At 37.8% G+C, this 20,141-nt stretch overlaps 1 protein-coding gene across 5 annotated transcripts in view; it reads right to left on the bottom strand.

Annotated features, from left to right (window-relative positions):
• SPATA16 (spermatogenesis associated 16) overlaps positions 1-20,141 on the bottom strand; it is a 261,200-nt gene that overhangs the window by 123,841 nt on the left and 117,218 nt on the right. For 4 of the 5 annotated variants that reach the window (XR_004232757.1, XM_031957674.1, XM_031957673.1 and 1 more), the window contains one exon: positions 14,381-14,470. The exons of the other annotated variant lie outside the window; for it this stretch is intronic. Coding sequence is in view for 3 of the 4 variants with exons in the window: in XM_031957674.1 (XP_031813534.1) it covers positions 14,381-14,470 (90 nt within the window). In the remaining variant the exon portion in view is untranslated. The remainder of the gene's footprint in view (positions 1-14,380; positions 14,471-20,141) is intronic. 5 annotated transcript variants of the gene reach the window in all.

The following is a 20,141-nucleotide window of genomic DNA, read 5'->3' on the forward strand; positions in this document are numbered from 1 at the left end:
ACAGAAACCAAGACCAAAATTGCTCAATAGGATTAAGAGTTCCCAGATACTTAAAAACAAGAAACTATCTAGAAAGAATATAAAGTATACCAAGATAGCACAGAAACTAACTCAATAGCATTAAAAGCCATAAGTTCATTACTTTTTAGTCAGGAAGGACCTGAAATGTTCAAGCCCCTCATTTTGCAGATGGGGAAATTGAGGCCTGGAGAAATGATTTGTTTGTTTAGATGGGATTCAAAGTGAAGCTCTGTGACTCCAAATTAATTTCTCCTTTGATGTTCCAACCAAGGAAAATGTCACCAAAGACAGAATGGCCATGATAAAATATGCACTAGAACCCTGGAGAAGAACACTTAAGTCCCATTTGTTCCTAGCTTTAAAGCTAAAAATTTTATGAGAAGGACAACAAAAATGGACATCAAGACAGTTAACTAAGGAAGATTCATAGGTGTCATCTTGTCCCAGATACTTGTCCTGTCCTTGGTTTCCTCATCTGTCAAATGAGGCAGTCAGAACTGATGATTTCTGTTTTCATTTCTAGTTTGAAACCCACGATTTTATGTATTTATGGACATATATTAAAATGCTATTATGAGCATAATCTTACATTTATGTTAGCCTATCAGGGTTTTGGGAATTTCTCTAGTGGGGTCAAAATTTGGAGGATTTGTTCTCCTTTTGGGAGGTATGTAGAGAAAGTGAGGTGCTAAAACACTCCTGAAAAGAATAAATGAAGTCAGCAAAGGTGGAAAAATCCAATGGGAGGGCGACCAGTTTCACAAGCAGAGAAAGAGATGGCAGGTGGTCAGCTTTCCTGCAGCACTTGGGATCCACAGAAGAGAAGCTGCAGAGGAAGGTTTTGAGATTCTCAGTGGAAGACATGGACCAGCACTACATGGGATGAGAAGGCATGGATGGATCAAATCCCATCCCATGTTGATGAAATTATTGACCTGTCAAAATATCACAATACTAAAATTCAATGTTTTAGACAATTTCGATGTTCACTATTTTCTTTGTCAAAAGAACAAGAAGACAAAGTCTGCCCTTTGAAGCAGAGCACTATTAGTAATTCTAGCATCTTTTTTATGACAGAGATTGTTGATCTACAGGGGGGAAAAGAGAGACATCATTAGGGAACAGAAGGGGAGTGTTAGTTTTCAATTCACATGTGATTAGAAAAAGTCTGCCCACACAGTGTCTTTTTTCTCTTCCATTATATGAGCTGATAATGGAACTCATTATCTTCTCCCTTTAAGCCCACCACACTTTTTGATTTCTGCTGAGGACTCCACCATTCTTGCAATAATCTTTAATAGTTCCTGTACCTTTAACACTTTCTTTTCACTCTGGGTGCCTCAATCTAATCAAGTACCACACCTTATTAATTCTACCTTCCTAAAATCTCCCCCCTTTTCTCCATGTGTATATCTACCACCTCAAGTATTATCCTCATCAGTTCTTTTCTGGACTATCTTGTTAAGTTCTTGATTGGTCTTTCTGCTTTCAATCTCATCTCTTTGTAATAAATCCTTCACACGGCCAAAACGATCTTCTTCAGTTACAGGTCTGATCGTGTTACTACTTTCCTCAAGAAACTTCAGTAGATTTCTATTGCTTCTAGGGAAAATACAAATGACCCAATCTACTATTTAAAAGTCTGTGCAGCCAAACTAACTTCACCTTATTCTCCTTCAAGTGTACTCTCTGTTATAGACAAACTGTTACTCTCAACATTTTACCTGATACTTGTGTTTGTGGAAGCTGTCCTGATTGCGTGAAATATTCCTCCACCTCCCCCCTCTCTCTCAGCACACCCAGATTTCTTCAAGGCTCAAACTGTACCACCTTCTATAGTCAGCCCAAAGCATTTATTAAGTGTGTATTATTTGTCATTCACTGTGCTAAGAACTAAAGATATGATTGTAAACCACAACTTAAAACCCATTCACATAGATTCTCTTTATTGGTGGAGTGATTATTTTTCATTGCTGGAGATTGATTATTTATTGTTCTGAGCCTGCATGAAAAGATGGGAGTAGTTGAGCATTTGAGAGAAGAAAGATCCTGATCTTTTGACTTTAACAGCCTCAAGGAAGAAGAAATGGTTCAGGAGAGAGAGAGAGAGAAAGAGAAAAAAAAAGAGAGAAAGAGACAGAGAGAGACAGAGAGAGAGAGAGATAGAGAGAGAGAGAGAGAGAGAGAGAGAGAGAGAGAGAGAGAGAGAGAGAAGAAAAGAGAGATAGGCAGAGGCAATTTCTTCTTGGTGGATCAGTCGCTCTCCCCTTCTATTCTTTATCTCTTTCTCTGCCTGTCTTTCTATCTGTCTCTGTATTTCTCTCAACTCAGATTTCTCTCTTCTAGCTGAGAAATCATTTTCTCTATATGTTATATTCCCATCTGTATACCTTCTCTGATTTCTATATGCTTTCGGTTTGGATAAATGGGTTTATTTGCTATTCACTATGTGTGATCTCTGTATTACAGGCATTTGTGGGAAGCCTTGGAAATAAAGCATGGAGCCCTCTTTCCCCATTAAGGAATAGTGATCAGGAGCTCAGTTTGACTCTAAAAATTATTTCCCCTAGACTAACAATATTTATAGAGGGTCAGATAGACACAATTCTAGTCTAAGTACCTTTCTCTGAGGAGAGCAGAGTGCCTTATTTCTGGTACAAATCTCCTGATTTCCCTGCTGGCAAGAATCAAAGTCTCCATTGGAGAAGGTTGAGCAGATGAGATTAAGGGTATCTGTGCCTCTGTGAGCCACATTTAAATAGGCTAAAGTAGACATACAAAATCTATGTGGGCAAGACACATCTCACTCAAAGAAAGGGAAAAAATAGTCCTTGCCCTGAAAGAGCTCATGTTCCCACATGCGGCAGACAATAAGCAATCAACTAGGAACAAACAGAATATATTCATAGAGAGTGAAAGTGTTTCCTGCTTTCTGAGTTGGTAGCCTTTCCATGTCTTCAAATTACTTTGTATTTATTTGTGTTGGTAAATACTGTATCTTTCCAGAAGATTGTAACCTCCTTGAGGGCAGGAATTTTTTTTTTTTTTGGTATCCCTCATGCTTTACACAATGATGGAATTGAGTTAAACTTAATTCTGTCTAGTGATCTTTGATACTCTATAGTTGCTGATTTTTAATATATATATGTATATATGCATACACACACATATATGTATAAATGTGACAACATGACATAATGGAAAAACCACTGCACTCAAGTCAGAAAACTTGAGTTCAAGTTCAAATTATGCTCCCGACTTGTGTGTCTCTGGATCCCAGAATCCTCATCTTTGTCTAGGATCCTATCACCTAACTTCCCTAGGTATTTGGGGAGTAAAAAGAAAATGCCTCTCCATTCAAACAGGATACCAAGCAGATGCTGTATCAGAAAGGAATTCTATAAAATATAAGCCCAAATCCTTCTCAAAGTCTTTAATAACTCCAGTTCCCCCAGAGTCTCAGAATATAGGGTATCATCTGGAATAGAGGGAGAGAACAGGAGAAAAGGAGACTACACTTTGATGTAGCATGGCTGAAGTGGTTCTAGTGAAAGATGGTATCAGATGCTTTCCATATTTCTTGTCAAGCATTTCCTCTCCCAGATCCTCAGAGTCTATCTGGTCCAACCCATCCCTCCACAAATAGAACCCAGCATTCAACAAACCCAGCAAGTGGTTCTGCTTTGGGCTGTGTCTGAAGGTGCCTTTTGCCTGGGCTTTCTGACCTCACTCCCCAGCTCTGACCTTCTCTTCTAGGTTCTATGCTCCAAGGACTGCTTCAAGTTCTGTTAGTTTCTGGTTCCAAGATTTTATACTTTATGAAAAGAACACACACAACATAATCCAGAGATGTTCAGCTCTATTATCAGCAGAACTCTGCAAATGTGTTCAAATCACACTTCCAACACTTAGTGCCTGTGTGACTTTGGTCAAATCCCTGAACCTTCCTCAGTTTCCTCATCAGCAAAATGAGAGGGGGAGACCAGAGAGATGGCCTCTGACATCCCTTTTAGTCCAAGAGTTGTGACCTGGAGCCAAATGCCGACTCTCTATCTTCTACCTGTGTGATCCCGATGAGATTACTCATTTTGACTCTTTTTCTCCCAGTCTTAGTGAGCTCTGATTTGCCTCCTGGGCCTCAGTTTATAATCCATTAAGCTTATTGATTATCTGTGTCAATATTGATTACTCTATATCCTTTTTCTCTCCATAAATTTTCTTTATAAGACAAAATATAGAGAGCTTCAGAGTTTAGAGGAACTTTAGAGATAATTTGGGGAAATTTTTATAATATTTCCAACAATAACTATGCTTTATTGTGATGAAATACCCTTAATTACAGTCTAATAATGTTTTAGAAGTTTATGTATCCTTGCAATATTATCCTTACAATGTGGAATACACCCCAAAGATGTAAGCTTTCTTAAACTAAAGAGTATGAATGTAGCTCCTATCATAACTACATTAAAGTTAATTTTGATTTTAATTACATTAGACATTCATGGAATAACAGCTAGGTCTTCAAGGTGCCCCCTGATGAGCATTAACCTGACCCCCTCCTCTCACCTCTAAATCTTATGTCCCAACTTAACAATGCAACAGATGTTTATTAAATGTCTGTGGAAGGGAATATGGCTCAAGGACTGGTTTTGGAATTTGGGAAGTCTGGGTTCAATTCTTTCCTCTGATAGGTGCAAACTGTGGAAACTCTCAGTGATCATCTGGATCCAGATGACTCAAACCCTCTAAGACCAATCTATTTGCAGGGAAGGGGATTTCCACATTGGCTAAGCTGATAAAATCACAAGTTCAGTCTCTTTCCTCCCCACTCTACCCTAGAGAAAGAAAAAGGCAAAGTATTCCCTGTTCTCAGGGAGGTTATTATCTACTAAGAGTGGGGAGGAAACCTTGTCACTTGGCTAAGCAACTCTGGGGAGGTTCAGAGATTGAACAATGAGAAAGTCAGGCAAAGTTGCACTAAATGATTCAGGCTGTCTTCTCTAACTCTGTTCTTGGAAAACGTGAACTCCAAAGAAAAATTGTAAGAGTCTCACTGTAGCATTTGAGGTGGTGATGGAAACGAGAGCTTGTGGCTGGTGCATTTCCATTTCTGATGTTTATTATATAACTATGTTACAAGCCTTAAATATAGCTATTCACAGCCCTTATTAAGATGGTACTGGCAGTGCCTTCAGTTCCTCCAGAATCAGAAAAAGAAAGCATCTGGCCAGTTGAGACCAGATATTAGCATAGAAGACTCAATTAGATCTTCTCGAAAGCATAAATGACAGCTTACTTTAATAAAGAAAAAAAAAAAACATTCCAGGATTGTATTTTTAGCAGTGAACACACGGGATGAGTGAATTCTAGCCTCTTTATCGAATCAGGGCTCAGTTAAAATAAACTCCCAACATTACTATCATCTCTTCAGAATCACTAGTCTGGAGTCTATCTGTCAGAAGGTCTCTCCTCCCTTGCAAGATACATAATAATCTCATTCACAATCATACAGTTGCACGACACACAAAAAGGCTGAAATAGTTCCTTCCTACTTGTAGCTGTCGAACTCCTATTGAGTGATTGCTTAGCTATAGCAATAGTCTCTTTTGACGCTGCTCAATTTCCAAACGCCTCCATTCCTTCTTAGATCTCTCTTTCCTTTTCAGCAGACTGTGATTTATAGGTGCATGATATTCTTGGGGAAGACGGGTAACTTCTGCCAGGGAGAAAAAATGATTCCCTGGGTCTTAAAAAACCCACCTCTCTTCTGTGGGCTGTCAGTAAGGATCACACTTAATTGAGTAATCTTGAGGGGCTCTGTCCTCATCATGCTAAATGAAAACTTGTTTACTTGCTAAAAGAAAGAGTAATACTAATTTGGTATCTTGATGCAGTTCTAAAAGCTTGATTTATAAAAACCTCCTCAAGGGCAAGTCTAGCCAAGCATTTCTTATTCTAATTTTCCTTTACTTCTTCCATTCCCTTAGGTAAATTTGATTACCCACACTTTAGAAAAATAATTTTGTTGATGGTTTTATCTTTCCATCACAGGCATTATGCAGCCCATTCTTCAAATTGAACCCTCCATTGTGGAAATGAAAAAAAAATAAGCAAAAACAAATTAACATAGAAACCTTATCTAAAAATGTAAACAATACCTGTCCTAGAAATCTACCAACTCTCTGCCAGCAGGGAAAAGATTTATTGTCTCTAAGGTTTGGGGGACTTTCATTGTATGGGGTCTCTTCTTGGCTCTCTCTACGTCTCATGTGTAGAAGCTTTTCTTACTTTTAAGGTTTTCTGTGGATCTGAATTCCTAAAAATATAGCCTACAAGCCCCCTCCCCCCCCACTGGTGTGTTCAATTTTAAGGTAGCCACTTGACTCAAATAACTCAGAGCAAAAGCATTTATTAATATTAATAGTAATAACAGCTGAGACACTGGCTTGTAAAACTAGTAAAGGGTCATACGTATTTTATTTCATATATTATCTAATTTGATCCTTACAACTCTATGATGTAGGTGCTATTATCGCTTTCCTTTTTTGGATGAAAGAGGTTAAATGATTTGCACAATGTCACATGGTTGGTAGGTGTCACCATCTGTAGTACTCTACAAGAGATGCAAGGAAAAACATGAAGAGAAGGTGTCAACAACTGAGTTCTTTTCATGCCATTGTCTTTCTTCCTGACTTCTGGAATTGCCCTCTCAATTTATTCTAGAGCTGACTGTCTTAAAAAATATATATATATTTTTAAAATTTTTATTTTGAAGTTATAAAATAAAACAAGTATTTCCATAACATGGTAGAATACAAAAGATGATTGCATATGAAACAGCAAATATATTATGTATAACTTGCTATTCCTTTAAATATATAATAAAGTTATCACGTAACCTTTTTACCCTCCCCTTTTTTATTTCCCTGTATTTCTGATCCCCACACTGGAGATGGCTATTATTATACATAAATATGTATATGGATGCGTGTGTGTGAAAAATCATTCTATATTTACTTCTATTTATCATTTTTTCATATAGCATCTTTCTTCATAATTCCTTTGTTGTTATTTTGGATATTTATTATAGTTAAAGTGACTTATTCACTCAAAGTTGTTCTTGAAAAAATATTGCTGTTACTATATGCAGCATTCTCTTGGTTTTAAACTCATTTTGTTTTTCATTATTTCATCCAAATCTATCCATGTTTTTCCAAGATCATTGAGCTCATCATTTCTTATACCATAGTAATATTCTATCATGATCACATACCATAACTTGTTCAGCTAGCCTCCAACTGACGGGTACTTCCACAATTTTCAGATCCTTGTCACCACAAAGAGAGTTACTATAAATATTTTGAACATAAAGGTTCTTTTGCTTTCCCCTACTCATCTTTAGAAGTAGATTCAGCAGCGGTAATACTGGTTCAAAAAACATAGGCAGCTTAATACCTTGTTTTTAGCTAGATTGTTTTCAAAAATCCTGGTCCAGTGGGCATAGTCGAACTCAGATTATCAGTAGAATATTCCTGTGGGGTGTCTGTTAACCTTTATCCAAAGACCAAAATACTATAACCCTTTCAAGGGACTTAAGGAACTCCTTTATATCTCCTAAAATGGAGCAGGGAAAGGAAGGGAACAAGCATTTATTAAGTGCCCTCTAAGTACTAGACATATTACAAATATCATCTAATTTGATGAGACAATACAATAAGGAGTTAAGAGATATGTGTTGGCCACAGTCTGGCAGGGACACATTCTTTAAATGTGACTTTAAAATTTGCTAAACACTCACCACTCTTATTTCACATCCTTGTTATCCCTTTTTCCATTACTTAGGGTTCACCTTTTGTTATACTGATTCTCAGGGCACTGTCATTTTCAGTTTTTATCAGTGTTACTGATCAAAAGAGCATTATTACTTAGTCAAGTTTTTTTTTTTAATCAGTGCTTACTGATCCAACCCCCCCCCCCAAAAAAAAAAAAAACAGGCATCTTTGAAACAATACCAAGGAAGGACATTGAAGAAAAATGGAAAAAAAGCTGCTGCAAACTAGGAAAGCAAAGGGAAGGAGCAAAGGATGACTGGATGGGCAAACTGACTGACTGAGAAGGAAGGAGGTGTTCTTACTGGATGGCTGGAGCCATTGGAAGAGGAGCAGCCAAAATTTAAAAAGGGAAATAAAATTGCAAAGGAAGAGTCTCAGGGCTTTTCCAAGTTGGAAAGTGTCTCAGAAGCCATCTAGTCCAGGATATCTTAACCCAGGTTAAATAAATTGGTGGATTTATTTAACAAATTCCCAAAATAGCATTTTAATATAAATTATGATTTCCTTTTATAATAATTCTATGGATTCTATTTTCTGCATTATTGTGAGAAGAGTTCCAGAGACTTCATCAGACTGTCAAAAGATATGGAACATTTCCAAGATATGGAAAATGTTCAAGAAACTCTGGATCTGGGGGTGGCTACCTGAAAAATAAACCCTATTACAATGTACCATAAAGTGACCAATCTGCTTCTGCTTAAATATTTCTGAGGAAAACTAACTCATCACCTCTTTAGAAAGCCCATTTCACTCTTGGACAACTCTCATTCATAGGAAGGACTTTTTTCTCAGTTTTTAGGCTTTTACAACTTCTATTGATTGCACCTACCCAATGCTGAATGGAAAGGCAAAATAACTTTTAGGAGCACAGAGGGATGACTGAACTTTTGTGCAATTTTGGAAGGCACTTTCTACCTTTTAAATGGAGATGCTGCTACTGAACTGTTAGAAACAGTAAGCATATCACAATGGTGCTGAAGAACTGTGTATCATATAACTCATTTCTGAATACAACTTATCCCCTGAACAAGTCAATTCCATTTTATTCATCAACAAATACTATATAGATATACATATATGGACAACAATAACAAATATATATATATATATATATATATATATATATATATATATATATATATCTAAAGCTAGAACTATATATATGAACATATATTTATATAGAAAATGAAGATTATATAAATGTATATATATATATATATATATTTCTCATTGTTGTTCAGTTATTTTATTTTCCAACTCTATGACCCCATTTGTGGTTTTCTTGGCAAAGATACTGCAGGGCTTTGCCACTTTCTTCTCCAAATCATTTCACAGATGAGGAAACAGAAGCAAATAGATGACTTGTCCATGGTCACACAATTAGTGAATGTCTGAAACTAGATTTGAACTCAGAAAGACTCATCTACACGACTTCACTTTATTCACTGTGCCACCTTCTTGAAATTATTATGCTTACTTTACAGATGAAGAAACTACTTGCCCAGATGCTAGTAAGCACCTGAGATGGGTTTTGAATGCAGGACTGAAAGTCCCTTATTCTTATCCACTGAGCCAAATAACTATTTATTGATCCCTTACTCTATAAACAGTATCCTGAGGGATACAAAGATGAGTAATGCATAGGATCTTGCAGTTACCTGGGGAGGGAATTAAAAATCACGAAAAGACAGAAGATGCTAAAACAAGGCTTTGGGAGAATGGAACTTTGATTTTCATGGAAGGATGGGATTTTAACAAGCAGAGATATGGAAAGAGAATATTCCCATAGTTCTGGCAATATTGTACCCATCAGATGTCTCTAGTTAAACAGAATAAAGAAGGTTGACTACTTTTGTGGATAAAAAACACTGAGGGCTTCCATAAAATAAAAATCTTAAACTGTTAAAGTTTTCACCTTCCATCAGAACTTCACAACTAACAATTTTGAGGGTAATGATGGCAAGGGAGGGACAACTTGAGGAAAAATCCCTGACCATGGGGTAAGACATAAGGTTCCATTTGGGAGTGCCCCAAGAGCACTGGACCCAGGGGTGACTGCAACCAGAGGGTTGCAGCAGTACGACAACTAGAGAGGAATGGTGCCTTGGGGAAGAAGTATATTGCCTATTTATTCCCTATTTTTAATAGTGATTTTCACAAACTAAGTGATTAGTTCAGTTATTTCTACCTAATAAAGGAGCACAAGTACTTCAGCTTCCTCTAAATTTCAGCAATCTTTACCTTAGTTTGAGTCTCCCCATTTTATTTACACTTTTGTCTGATGGATGACCAAAATTTTTCAAAGTGTCCTTTATAGAAAGATCATTTTAGAACCTCTTGAAATAAAAAGCAGTTCTATTGTTTATTAGATAACTACAAAGCATCCTTCCAGGAAGCAGAGTTGACATTATGGAATCAGAGGATCTTAAAAGTGAGCCATCTAGTCCAAATTTCCTTCCAAGATAAGTGTCTTTTATAAAATGACACTGGTCAAGGACATTCAGTCTTTGTGCTAATTCTTAGAACTACTTTATGGTCTTCTTGCTTGCTATGGCTACCTTATTCCTTTAGCTGTGGGCCAGGAAGTTTATTCAGAATATGAAATATTATAAGAGCTTTCTTCAGAAACTTGTTTCATCATGCAGACATTTTATGAGGCTTTCAACCTCATTATAAAAATTATGGAGATATAATTTTTAATGTTTCTTGTGCCTGGAATTCTACTAAAAGTCAAATGTTTAGGAGAGCTTGGAGAAAATGGTAGCCTTTGCAGAATTTATCCCTCCCTTTAGTATTAAAGTATAAATTCTCAAAATGGTGAATGATTCTCTTGTTTCACTTGGCATCAATAAATTGAATATCAGGAAGACTGAAGATACAAATAGATGCTTGAGGTCTATTGCATTAGAAAATCACAGGAAAAAATGCTGACACTAACCCTGAAAAGGAAGGTATTGGAGGGGAGAAAAATTCTTGGGAGGTGTTTAGAAATGACTCATATGAGGAATTCAAAGAAACATTAGAAGAAAAAAGGATGCAGAGTAAAGAAAGCAGATCCCCAAGAGCAACAGAAATATTGATTAAAGCTGTGTGAATAATTACTATGGTAGCAAAGGGATTGGGGAAGAATCAAGGAATTCACTGGTATAGGGAATCCTCCCCCCCCCACTCCCCAAAAAAGAAATGTAAGGCAGAGCAGCACTTGCTAGGCAATTTAGATGATCTAAGAGAATTGACCAGAGCATGGGGACTTTCTCAGGATCACCTAGCCTGTACATGTCAGAGGTGAGTTTTGAAACCAGGTCTCTATGATTCTGAGACTAGCTTTTTAATCTGCCACAGGTATCAAACATGTGGCCCATGAGCTACAACATTCCCAAGAAGAACCTGAACCAGATTAAAATCTAACTGGGAAATTTGAAACAAAATAAATATAAATACAATGCAATACAGATAATATTAATATATGGTTTTCTAAGTCAATGTGCACCCCCAGAGATTCTTATATATGGTTTTGTGACCCCCTTTCTATTTGAGTTGGATCCCATGGAACCATTCTGGCTCTGTAAGGTAACAGATCCCTGGTGAAATATAACATATGCTATTGTTGCTACCTTGTTAAAGTTCTGGTATACGGTTTTACTCCAGCATGCTAATGGATATGGGGACCTCATTGATGTTGATTCAGGTTGGAGCCTGTCCAGTGGGATTCTTGTTTACAACCTCCATACATTTACCTAAAGGGACCCCACACATGCTAACTGGAACCTTCTTTGAATTTGCCTCTATCTTCAGGATACATGTGCTATAATAGAGATTGTCGACCAATTCTCTCTCAAGTTGCAACATGACCAATCCATTTTTTCTTTTTCTCCTAAACATCTTCAATATCCTCCTTCTTCATATTTTTGGTTTATTAATTATGTTGTACCCATTTCCACTGAGTATTGCCACATTGCCTTTTGGATGTCATCAACTTCAATTCTTTGAAGACTAGGGCCCTCCTCCCCCAATAACTAATGTGAATAGCTACATAGACTAATAACTACATAAACACTGTTCTATGCTATTCTACTTAATGCTTTTAAGGAAATGTACTTTGTGGTTTATTTGAAGTCTGTATGTTTGGCAGTTGTGCTGAAACAAAAGTTATCAGTGAAGAAATTAAGCAAAGGAAGAAAGGAAAAAAGAAAAGCCCTCAGGAAGAAAAAAGAAAAACTTATTTGAAGAGGGCTTTGAGTTTTGGCTCAATAGCTCACTCTGCATAAATGTAGCACAGGAGATGGGCATCAAGAGGCAACTGACCAAAAATCCAGGTAAAATGAAGGAATTATCCCATGAAAACAAGATGCAAGGCTACTAGGAGGGTGAAATCCATTTTAGCCTCATGAATCTGCATGAGGAAGTATAATTACATAGGGGACTGCAGAGATGTGAGTCTGAAAGAATATCCAGAGATAAATCAGCTAGCAGGTCAACAAGCATTTGTTAATGCTTATTATGTACCTGGCACTGTGCTAAGTGCTGAAGCAGTTTCCATTCTAATGAAAGAGCATAACATATAAAAGAGAAGGTCTCCACTGGGTGGGTGGGCAGGGGCAAGTACACTACCTTCCAGAGCAGCTCACAAGAAGCTATTTCTGACATGAAGCTTACAGCTGTTCTTTTGTACTCTCCATCCCTTATTCCTGGTCATCTAGAACCCAGCAGAACAAGGCTATTCCTCTTCCATGTTAGAGCCATTCCATCATTTGGAAGCAGTCAACATGTCTCCCCAGCTCTTATCTCCTCCAGGATAGTTTGTTCTGGTGTGGGAGTTTGTAGCTTTAAAAAATGATAGTTTAGCAGGAAATGAAAAAAATAGATGAAAAACTTCAAACCAAAACCCTATCCTATGATAGAACTCTCTCTTCTCTATATAGGATGTCAGTCAATCAAAAAGCTTTTATTAAGTGCTTATTACATACTAAACTCTGAGGTGGATGCTGGTGATACAAAAGTAAGAATGAAACAATCTCTATTCTCAAGAAAATGATTATTTAATATCTCAAGCTCCTTAACCTTCCTACAATCTATGAGCCAGCCTTTGTGAGTGTCTGTGGTTGAGTATCATCCAAAGCTCCTCTAGACAGACTGAGACAGAGCCTTTCAGATTTCAGTTTGGCAGGTCAGGGGATGACAGACAGACAACTTGTGCTGCTGGCTTCCTCCCCGAAGACTGTCCATCCCAGACAGGACCTGTCAGGGCATAGGCCAGCTGGGATAACTCAGGGACAACTCCACTGCACCAAAAGGCACTAGAGGACTTTATGTACAATGAATTAGGGTATGCCTTTTTATTTGGGATCAGACCTGTGATTTCATCAAACTCTCAGGGAGAGATGTTCCTTCATTAATGCAGATCAACTTCTGTTTTTCAAATAATACAGGGATTCTTTATCTCACATAGTACAGGGCCTCAAACTATCTCCAAATCTATTTTGATTACTTTATTTTAAAATAATTACTTTTACACTTTTACACTATTTTACACTTTTAAGAACATGATTTTGAACATTAGCCCACTAAGTCATTCACTAGAAAGTCAAAGAGGCACATACCAAAAAAGGTTAAGAGCCCCCAGTTTAAAATCTTAAAGGGTCCTCTGAAGCACTGAGATGTTATACCTTGCCCAAGGTCACATAACCAGGATGTGTCTGTCAGAAGCAGGAATTTATCACGGGATCACAGAATCACTGTTATAGATGCTGATAAAATATGTTTTTCATTCATACAATAAAAATAGACTTAAAATTTGGAGAAAAAGAATAAAGGTGAAAAAAACAACAACAATGAGACTTAGAAACAGATTTGACGTCTTCCTAAGTACTGCTTTCTCTTGGCTAGACACATCCTCCCATGTCATGCTTTTCTGTGCCCTCCCCATCCTATTATTTCTCTCTTCAGCATGCCTAAGTTTGCCACCATTGCTCCCAAAACATGACCCTGAGACCAGAGGATGTGACTCTAGACCCGGTTCACAGGACCATCAGCTCCTACCTTGTTCGGGGTTGACAATTTCCCCAGTTGTGGTCACCTGCCTGGTTTAGGTTATAAAAGGGGAGGCAATGAAAGCTTCTATCTTTCTTCACACACAACACAGAAGAGTTCTGGATCCCATCAAATGCAAATAAGGGGTCCTGAGTTTCTAATTCTGTGTTTAGGACAAAGGTGCGGTGGGTAATTCAGAACCAGGGGCTCATTAAGGAGAGCCAGGCTCAAGTTTAATGCCCACCCAAAACTCCTGATTGCCAGCAAGTGACCTCACAATTGGAAATTCTGGTGTCTGCTAATAGTTATGCACACGGAAATACTTTAATTAAAGAAATAGACAGTCCATGATTGCGGGCTTGACGTTTACAAGAATCATTCTGGTAAAATCATATTCCATGAGAGAAATGGAAAATTCTAATATGTTATTCCCAGAAGCCCAAGATTAAATTAATTTCATTTGGAATAAATCTCTGCAAAAGTTATATCAGACATACCGGGCCGCTTCCGAATATCTCTCCAGACATCTAAACACTGTTGCCTGACGAAGATGATTCCGGAAATAGGCTGGATTTAAAACAATGCTCCTTGAAGAGATAAGATAAATGTGAATGTTGTTAGGCTTTAAAAAGATAATTACCAGGAGGATTTGGGAATGGGCACACATGTAGTCAATTTTATGCAACATATATATATATATATTTTAAAAAGATACTAATGAATGAACCCTTATTCTCCTTTCCCTTGACAGCTATGACAAATGAACAAGCATTATTGAAAAGTCAATTAAAATTGCATCATAAAAGCAATCTTATTTATAGCATTGAGTATTTTTACAGATAGAGCAATTACTGGTAAAGTCTTTGAGCTGAAGTTACATTCCACTTAGCTAGCATATAACATAAGCCTCAGTGCTAATTTATTCATTTATATTTTTGGATCTGGCAGCAACTTCATATTATTATTTATGGGACATCTACCTACAATCAATAAAGGAAAAGATGGCTGGCTGCAAAATTCTAGCAAAAAAGGAAGTAATTGCTATTTTGGTGAAAATGTTCATTTATGAAACATCTTCAAGGCACATTCTTCTTCCCACCTCCTAACCCTTTGGATAGACAGTTGGATGTAAAGGAGCGAGTCCTGGACTAAAATTCAGGAGGTCTATGTGGTGAAGCAAATTTCTGGGCTTCAATTCATTCCTCTGGAGTAGAAGATTTCTAAAGTCCTTCTCACCACCATAATGGGTCAACACATTGGGTTCTTGCTTGGTATCTGTGACTGACAGTGGAACCTCTGGAATTAGAATCCCTGGGGGGAAAGCAGAGTCCCTTTTCATGTCCAGCTGCTCCCAGGCCCAGCACAAGTAGGCAGAGGGAAGACTTCTCCATTCCTTCAATATATGAGAACTGGTAGGGATTGCTTTTTGAAATCTCCACAAAAGACCTAGCTTCTTATGCATAGGGGAGAAGTAAGGAATCAATCATTGCTTAAAAGAACCCCGGAATAATAGAATGGTAGAACTGGAAGGGGATCCAGAGACTATGTATTTCAAACTGATGAGAGTAGGACCCCTGTTTCACATGCTGTCCAACAGGTGGTCCTCTGACTTTGTCTTGCTGACTTCGGACAAATTTTGACTTCATCCATGACAGTTTCATAATTTTAATTGCTGAGAGGAAGTGAGATCTAAAGCAGAAGGAGCCAGACTCAAAGTTGGAAAGCCACAACATTCAAATCTCATCTTTGATATATATATGTTATGTGACCCTGAGCAGGTTACTAAACTTCTCATTGTAGAATAAGTGCTGATGTGGGCCAGAGGCAGGGGGTTCTTCATTCAGGAGTTCCTTATATCAGTGAACCACCATCAGTGAACCCTAAACCCAACACAACTATGTGCTGCCTTAATCTTTTATTAAGTCCAAATTTGCTTTTCTGTACCCTCTGGGGCCATGTAGAGTTAAGCTAAATCCTTGCTGGTGTGATAGTTCCTTTTCTCCCCAACCAAACATACAAAGCAATAATAATCCCAACCCTTTGAGTGTTACTTATTTTAGGCTAAGGATCCAGAGTTAGTTCAGCATAATCTCACATGCTATCGGTCTCTGCTGGAAACACTCTGGTTTGTCACCATCACTTCTAAAATGTGTCCCAGGGCTCAGCAGGAGAATCACCTACCTTGCTCTGGACATCATATTTCTAGTGACAGAGAGAGGCAGGGAGGGCAGGGAATAAGCATTTATATAGAGCCTGCTATGTGCCAGGCACTGTGCTAATCACTATGCCAATATTATCTCATTTGATGTTTAAAACAAACTTGCGAGCTGAATGCTGTTATTGGTTACATTTTACAATTGAGGAAATTGAGGCAAACAGAGGTTGTGACTTTCCTGGATCACAGAGCTATACATGCTTAAGGCTAGATTTAACTCAGGCCTTCCATTTTCTAGGCTCAGCATTCTATCTACTTCACCCTGTTTAAAACCATAGCAATTGTCCCTCTGTCTCATTTTCCAAAATACTACTAACAAATAGCACCTCTAAGGCAGGGGTTTTAAATTTGGGGTCTGCGAACTTAAGTATTTTTCCTCTACAATCCTGATAACTATATTTCAATAAAATTGGTTTCCTTTGTATACTATGGATCTTATTGCATACACTAAGAAAGGGTCCTTTGGCTTTGTCAGCCTGCCAAAGGGGTCCATGACACAAATACGCTCCAGAAGTTTTGGTTTGTAGAATGAGAGAGAATCACAGAGCCTCAGAGATGGAAGGCATGTCAGAGATCACCTCTTATGGACATGAGAAAGGGAAAGAGACCCACTTATGACACATGCTCAGGGCAGAAGCATCTAGAGAAGAAGGAAGATTTAAGAAGGGAAAAATCACCTTGGGTAGGTCTCTGAGGGAGATCCTGCTTATGTTTAGAAGGAATAGGATTGTTCCATCAATCAGCAATGGGAGAGAATATGTTTGTGTGTGGATGTCCAGATGCAGAAAAATGCTATAGGAAGAGAGCAGATGACAGAGAATAACCTGATTTGGAACCTAGAATTCACGAAGGGAAATTATGAGAAATAATAATTGAAATGAGTTACAATTCGATTTGAGATGTTCTTCAATGAAAGCAGTGAGCAATAGCAGAACAAACATGGAATTATGGGATCAGAAGTATTGGGTTCAAATCTCAGATCTGTTGCCCATCTTGGGCAAGTTGCTTACCATGAAGGAGCCTCAGTTTCCTCATCTGACAAAGAGGGCTGGACCTGTTGTTTTCTCCAGCACAGATGTATTCTATAACCAACACCCCGATTCTTCCTGATTCCAAATTCCACACTTTATCCACTGGGCCTCCCTGCCTCACTGAGATAAGAGGCTTTCATATACAAAAAGCCACTGAAGAACTTTAGAAATCATTGAGATCAATCCCTTAGATTTAAAGATGAAGGAAACACACCCTGAGATGGAAAACTACTTGTCCAAGTTTACCTAGCTGGGAGGTGATGGAGTTAGGACTCCTGACACTGAGGCTGGGGCTTCTCTGCTGCATTCTGCTCTTCCTCCCTTATCATGAACCCTGAATTAATGGAGTTTGAATTAATGAGATTTTGCTGCATCTGTGGGTGAAGAGTTATGCAGATACAAGAATTACTCACTTGAGGACATTAATCATTTTCCCTTCACTTTGAGTTCTGCTTCTTTTAAAATCTACTTTTTGGTGCTTCCCAGTGGGAAAAAAAAGAAAAATAAGAAATGCACAGCATGGATTTATTTCATATCAAGATAAAATTAATAGAACCAGGTAGCACTTTTAATTTTAGGAGAGAAAAAAGAGTGAATTATTCTGCATAGAAGTGACATATCATTAAGTACTGGAAATCAAGGGGTTTTTAAAAGACTATGCATATATTAACTATAATAGAAAGACAGAATTAAAAGAATAGGATTATTCCGTCATTTTCATTGCCCACCTTTACCACCTAAAGTCTATTTCTCTGTATTACACTTGTGCGTTCTCACACACACATATACACACACAATCCTCTGATAACTAGAAATATTTAAAACACTTCACTGTCTTTTGAGAAGAGATGATTAACATACCTGTTCCTAATGCTCTGCAAAATTCTAAGTAATGCATTCTATTTTGCAATAGCATTTACTTATTTTACTCCCCTATCCTCACTATCATTTATGGAGTACTTAGATAGTACATGTCACCATATTAAGTATTGTGGGCTGTGATAAAACCCAAATGCGGTTTTTAAATGAATTTTTGTTAATGTGAAAAACAGTGGTAAGGATAACAGAAATAGATAAATGACTGTATGAAAAAACTACATTTATTAAACATTTATATGTTCCAGGTGCTATGGTAATTGCAAGGTTGCAAATACAAAGTAAAAGCAGCTTCTGCTCCCAAAAAACTGATATTCTAGTAGGGATTGACAATATGTATGTGGGAAATGATGTTTTGCTTTGGCAAGTATAGAGATGGTGAGTGGAATCATAGGTGAATAGACCAGAAATCTTTTGCAGACTAGTACTGGTCCTAGTGAGTCAGTCACCACAAAGGAAACTTTGAGATTGAAACAAAGAGATTGTATCAGGAGAATCATGGCATTTGTGTTAGGAAAAGCAAGTGGTTAGCTCTTGATGACAAAGTTGAGATTAGGGAAGAGTTATAACCTAAAAGGGAGAAGGATACTTAAGTAACTAAATAGCTATTGAGTATTAGAGCAATATTTTGAGAAGACTTTTTTTTTTCCAATTATCAGTCACCAGGTTGACTGAAAGATGGTACTTTTTTTTTAGCCAAAGTAAAGATCAAAGATTATATGATTAGAAAGAGGTTGGTGTCAAATCAGTGAAGGAGGGTGCCCATACTGATGAAATCTCAATATCTAGGGTATCTCTAATTAGAATCTGACTAAGAACATCTCTGAATTTAGTCATTCTTGAGATGGGGAGATAGTTTAGCCATTAAAGGCATATTCTCTTAATTCAATCTGCCAAACAATGAATGAAGTGAATTGAGTTCTACCTCAGGGTAAGTTAATTTTCTGAGATGGACCATACTGAGGAATTATTTCAAGTCTTGCTGCTTGAATTTTATATTTAGTGAGACATTGACAAGATCTGCTAAATTAGTTTCACATGATTTTTTTTGGGGGGGTGGGTGGGCAAAGACAGTGAGTATAGAAGAAAAATCTCTTTTGGTTTTAGAATTTCCTTATTTTTCAAATCATTCCTAAAAAGTGACCAGCTCTAGAAAGTATTACTCAGAGGTTTAATTTCTCTCAGCTTTTGATAAGTTTCCTATGTGGCAACAGTAATATATTAAACTATTATTACATAATCTTATCCCAATGTTATACAATATATTGTTTGTTCTTTGTTTTTGAAGAGGATCCATGACATCATGGGGTTATGTCTTGAAATTGGATTTAAATGAGACAAAGTTTCACAAAATTGTCAGCCTTACTCTCTCTTCCAGAGTCAGCAAAGTCTAGTAGCAGAACAAAATTCAGGAGGACTGGCAGTGGCCCAGGATACAGAGCTTGACGTCTTTGATGTCTGACCAAACTCCATCACTCCACATTGCCTGTTTCAGCGCCCTCCTGGCTGCAAGAATTATTCTCATCCCTCCATTCCTCTGAGCAAAGACTTCACATGCTTGGGGTAGACATCCCCTTGACTCATTGATGGGTCTGATTACTACCTTCATCCTGATTCAGCCCATCTGCTGAGTCAATTTACCAGGGTGTGGCTGCTGGGCAGATCCATGGAACTACAGGCAAGAGTTGAGTGCCAGGTGGACAGCAAAGGTGGATGAGCATCCAGGAGCATCACTAAATCTCTCTGTGTGCCTAGGGGCAACCATTGGTGTAGTGGATAGAACACCAGCTCTGAAGTTAGGAGGACCCGAGTTCAAATCTGGCCTCAGACACTTAACCTTCCCTAGCTGTGTGACCCTGGACAAGTCACATAACCCCAATTGCTTTAGCAAAAAAAAAAAAAAAAAAAAAAATCTCTCTATTCCTCAGTTTTCTCATCTGAGAAAATAAGTGGAGTTGGACTTCCACCAACCCCTGTTAACTCTAAATCTATGATTATGTGGAGCACAAGAATCATGACCATCAAAGTTGATATTCAAGGCAATTATTGAGCAGCTTTTCCTTTCTGACCATGCTTTCACAAACCAGGCAGCAACCACTGGCACTAGCAGTTTTTCCATGAAGTTTGCCTGTGCAA

This window comes from Sarcophilus harrisii, chromosome 3, assembly GCF_902635505.1.
Source record: "Sarcophilus harrisii chromosome 3, mSarHar1.11, whole genome shotgun sequence".
NCBI classification, from domain to species: Eukaryota; Metazoa; Chordata; class Mammalia; order Dasyuromorphia; family Dasyuridae; genus Sarcophilus; species Sarcophilus harrisii.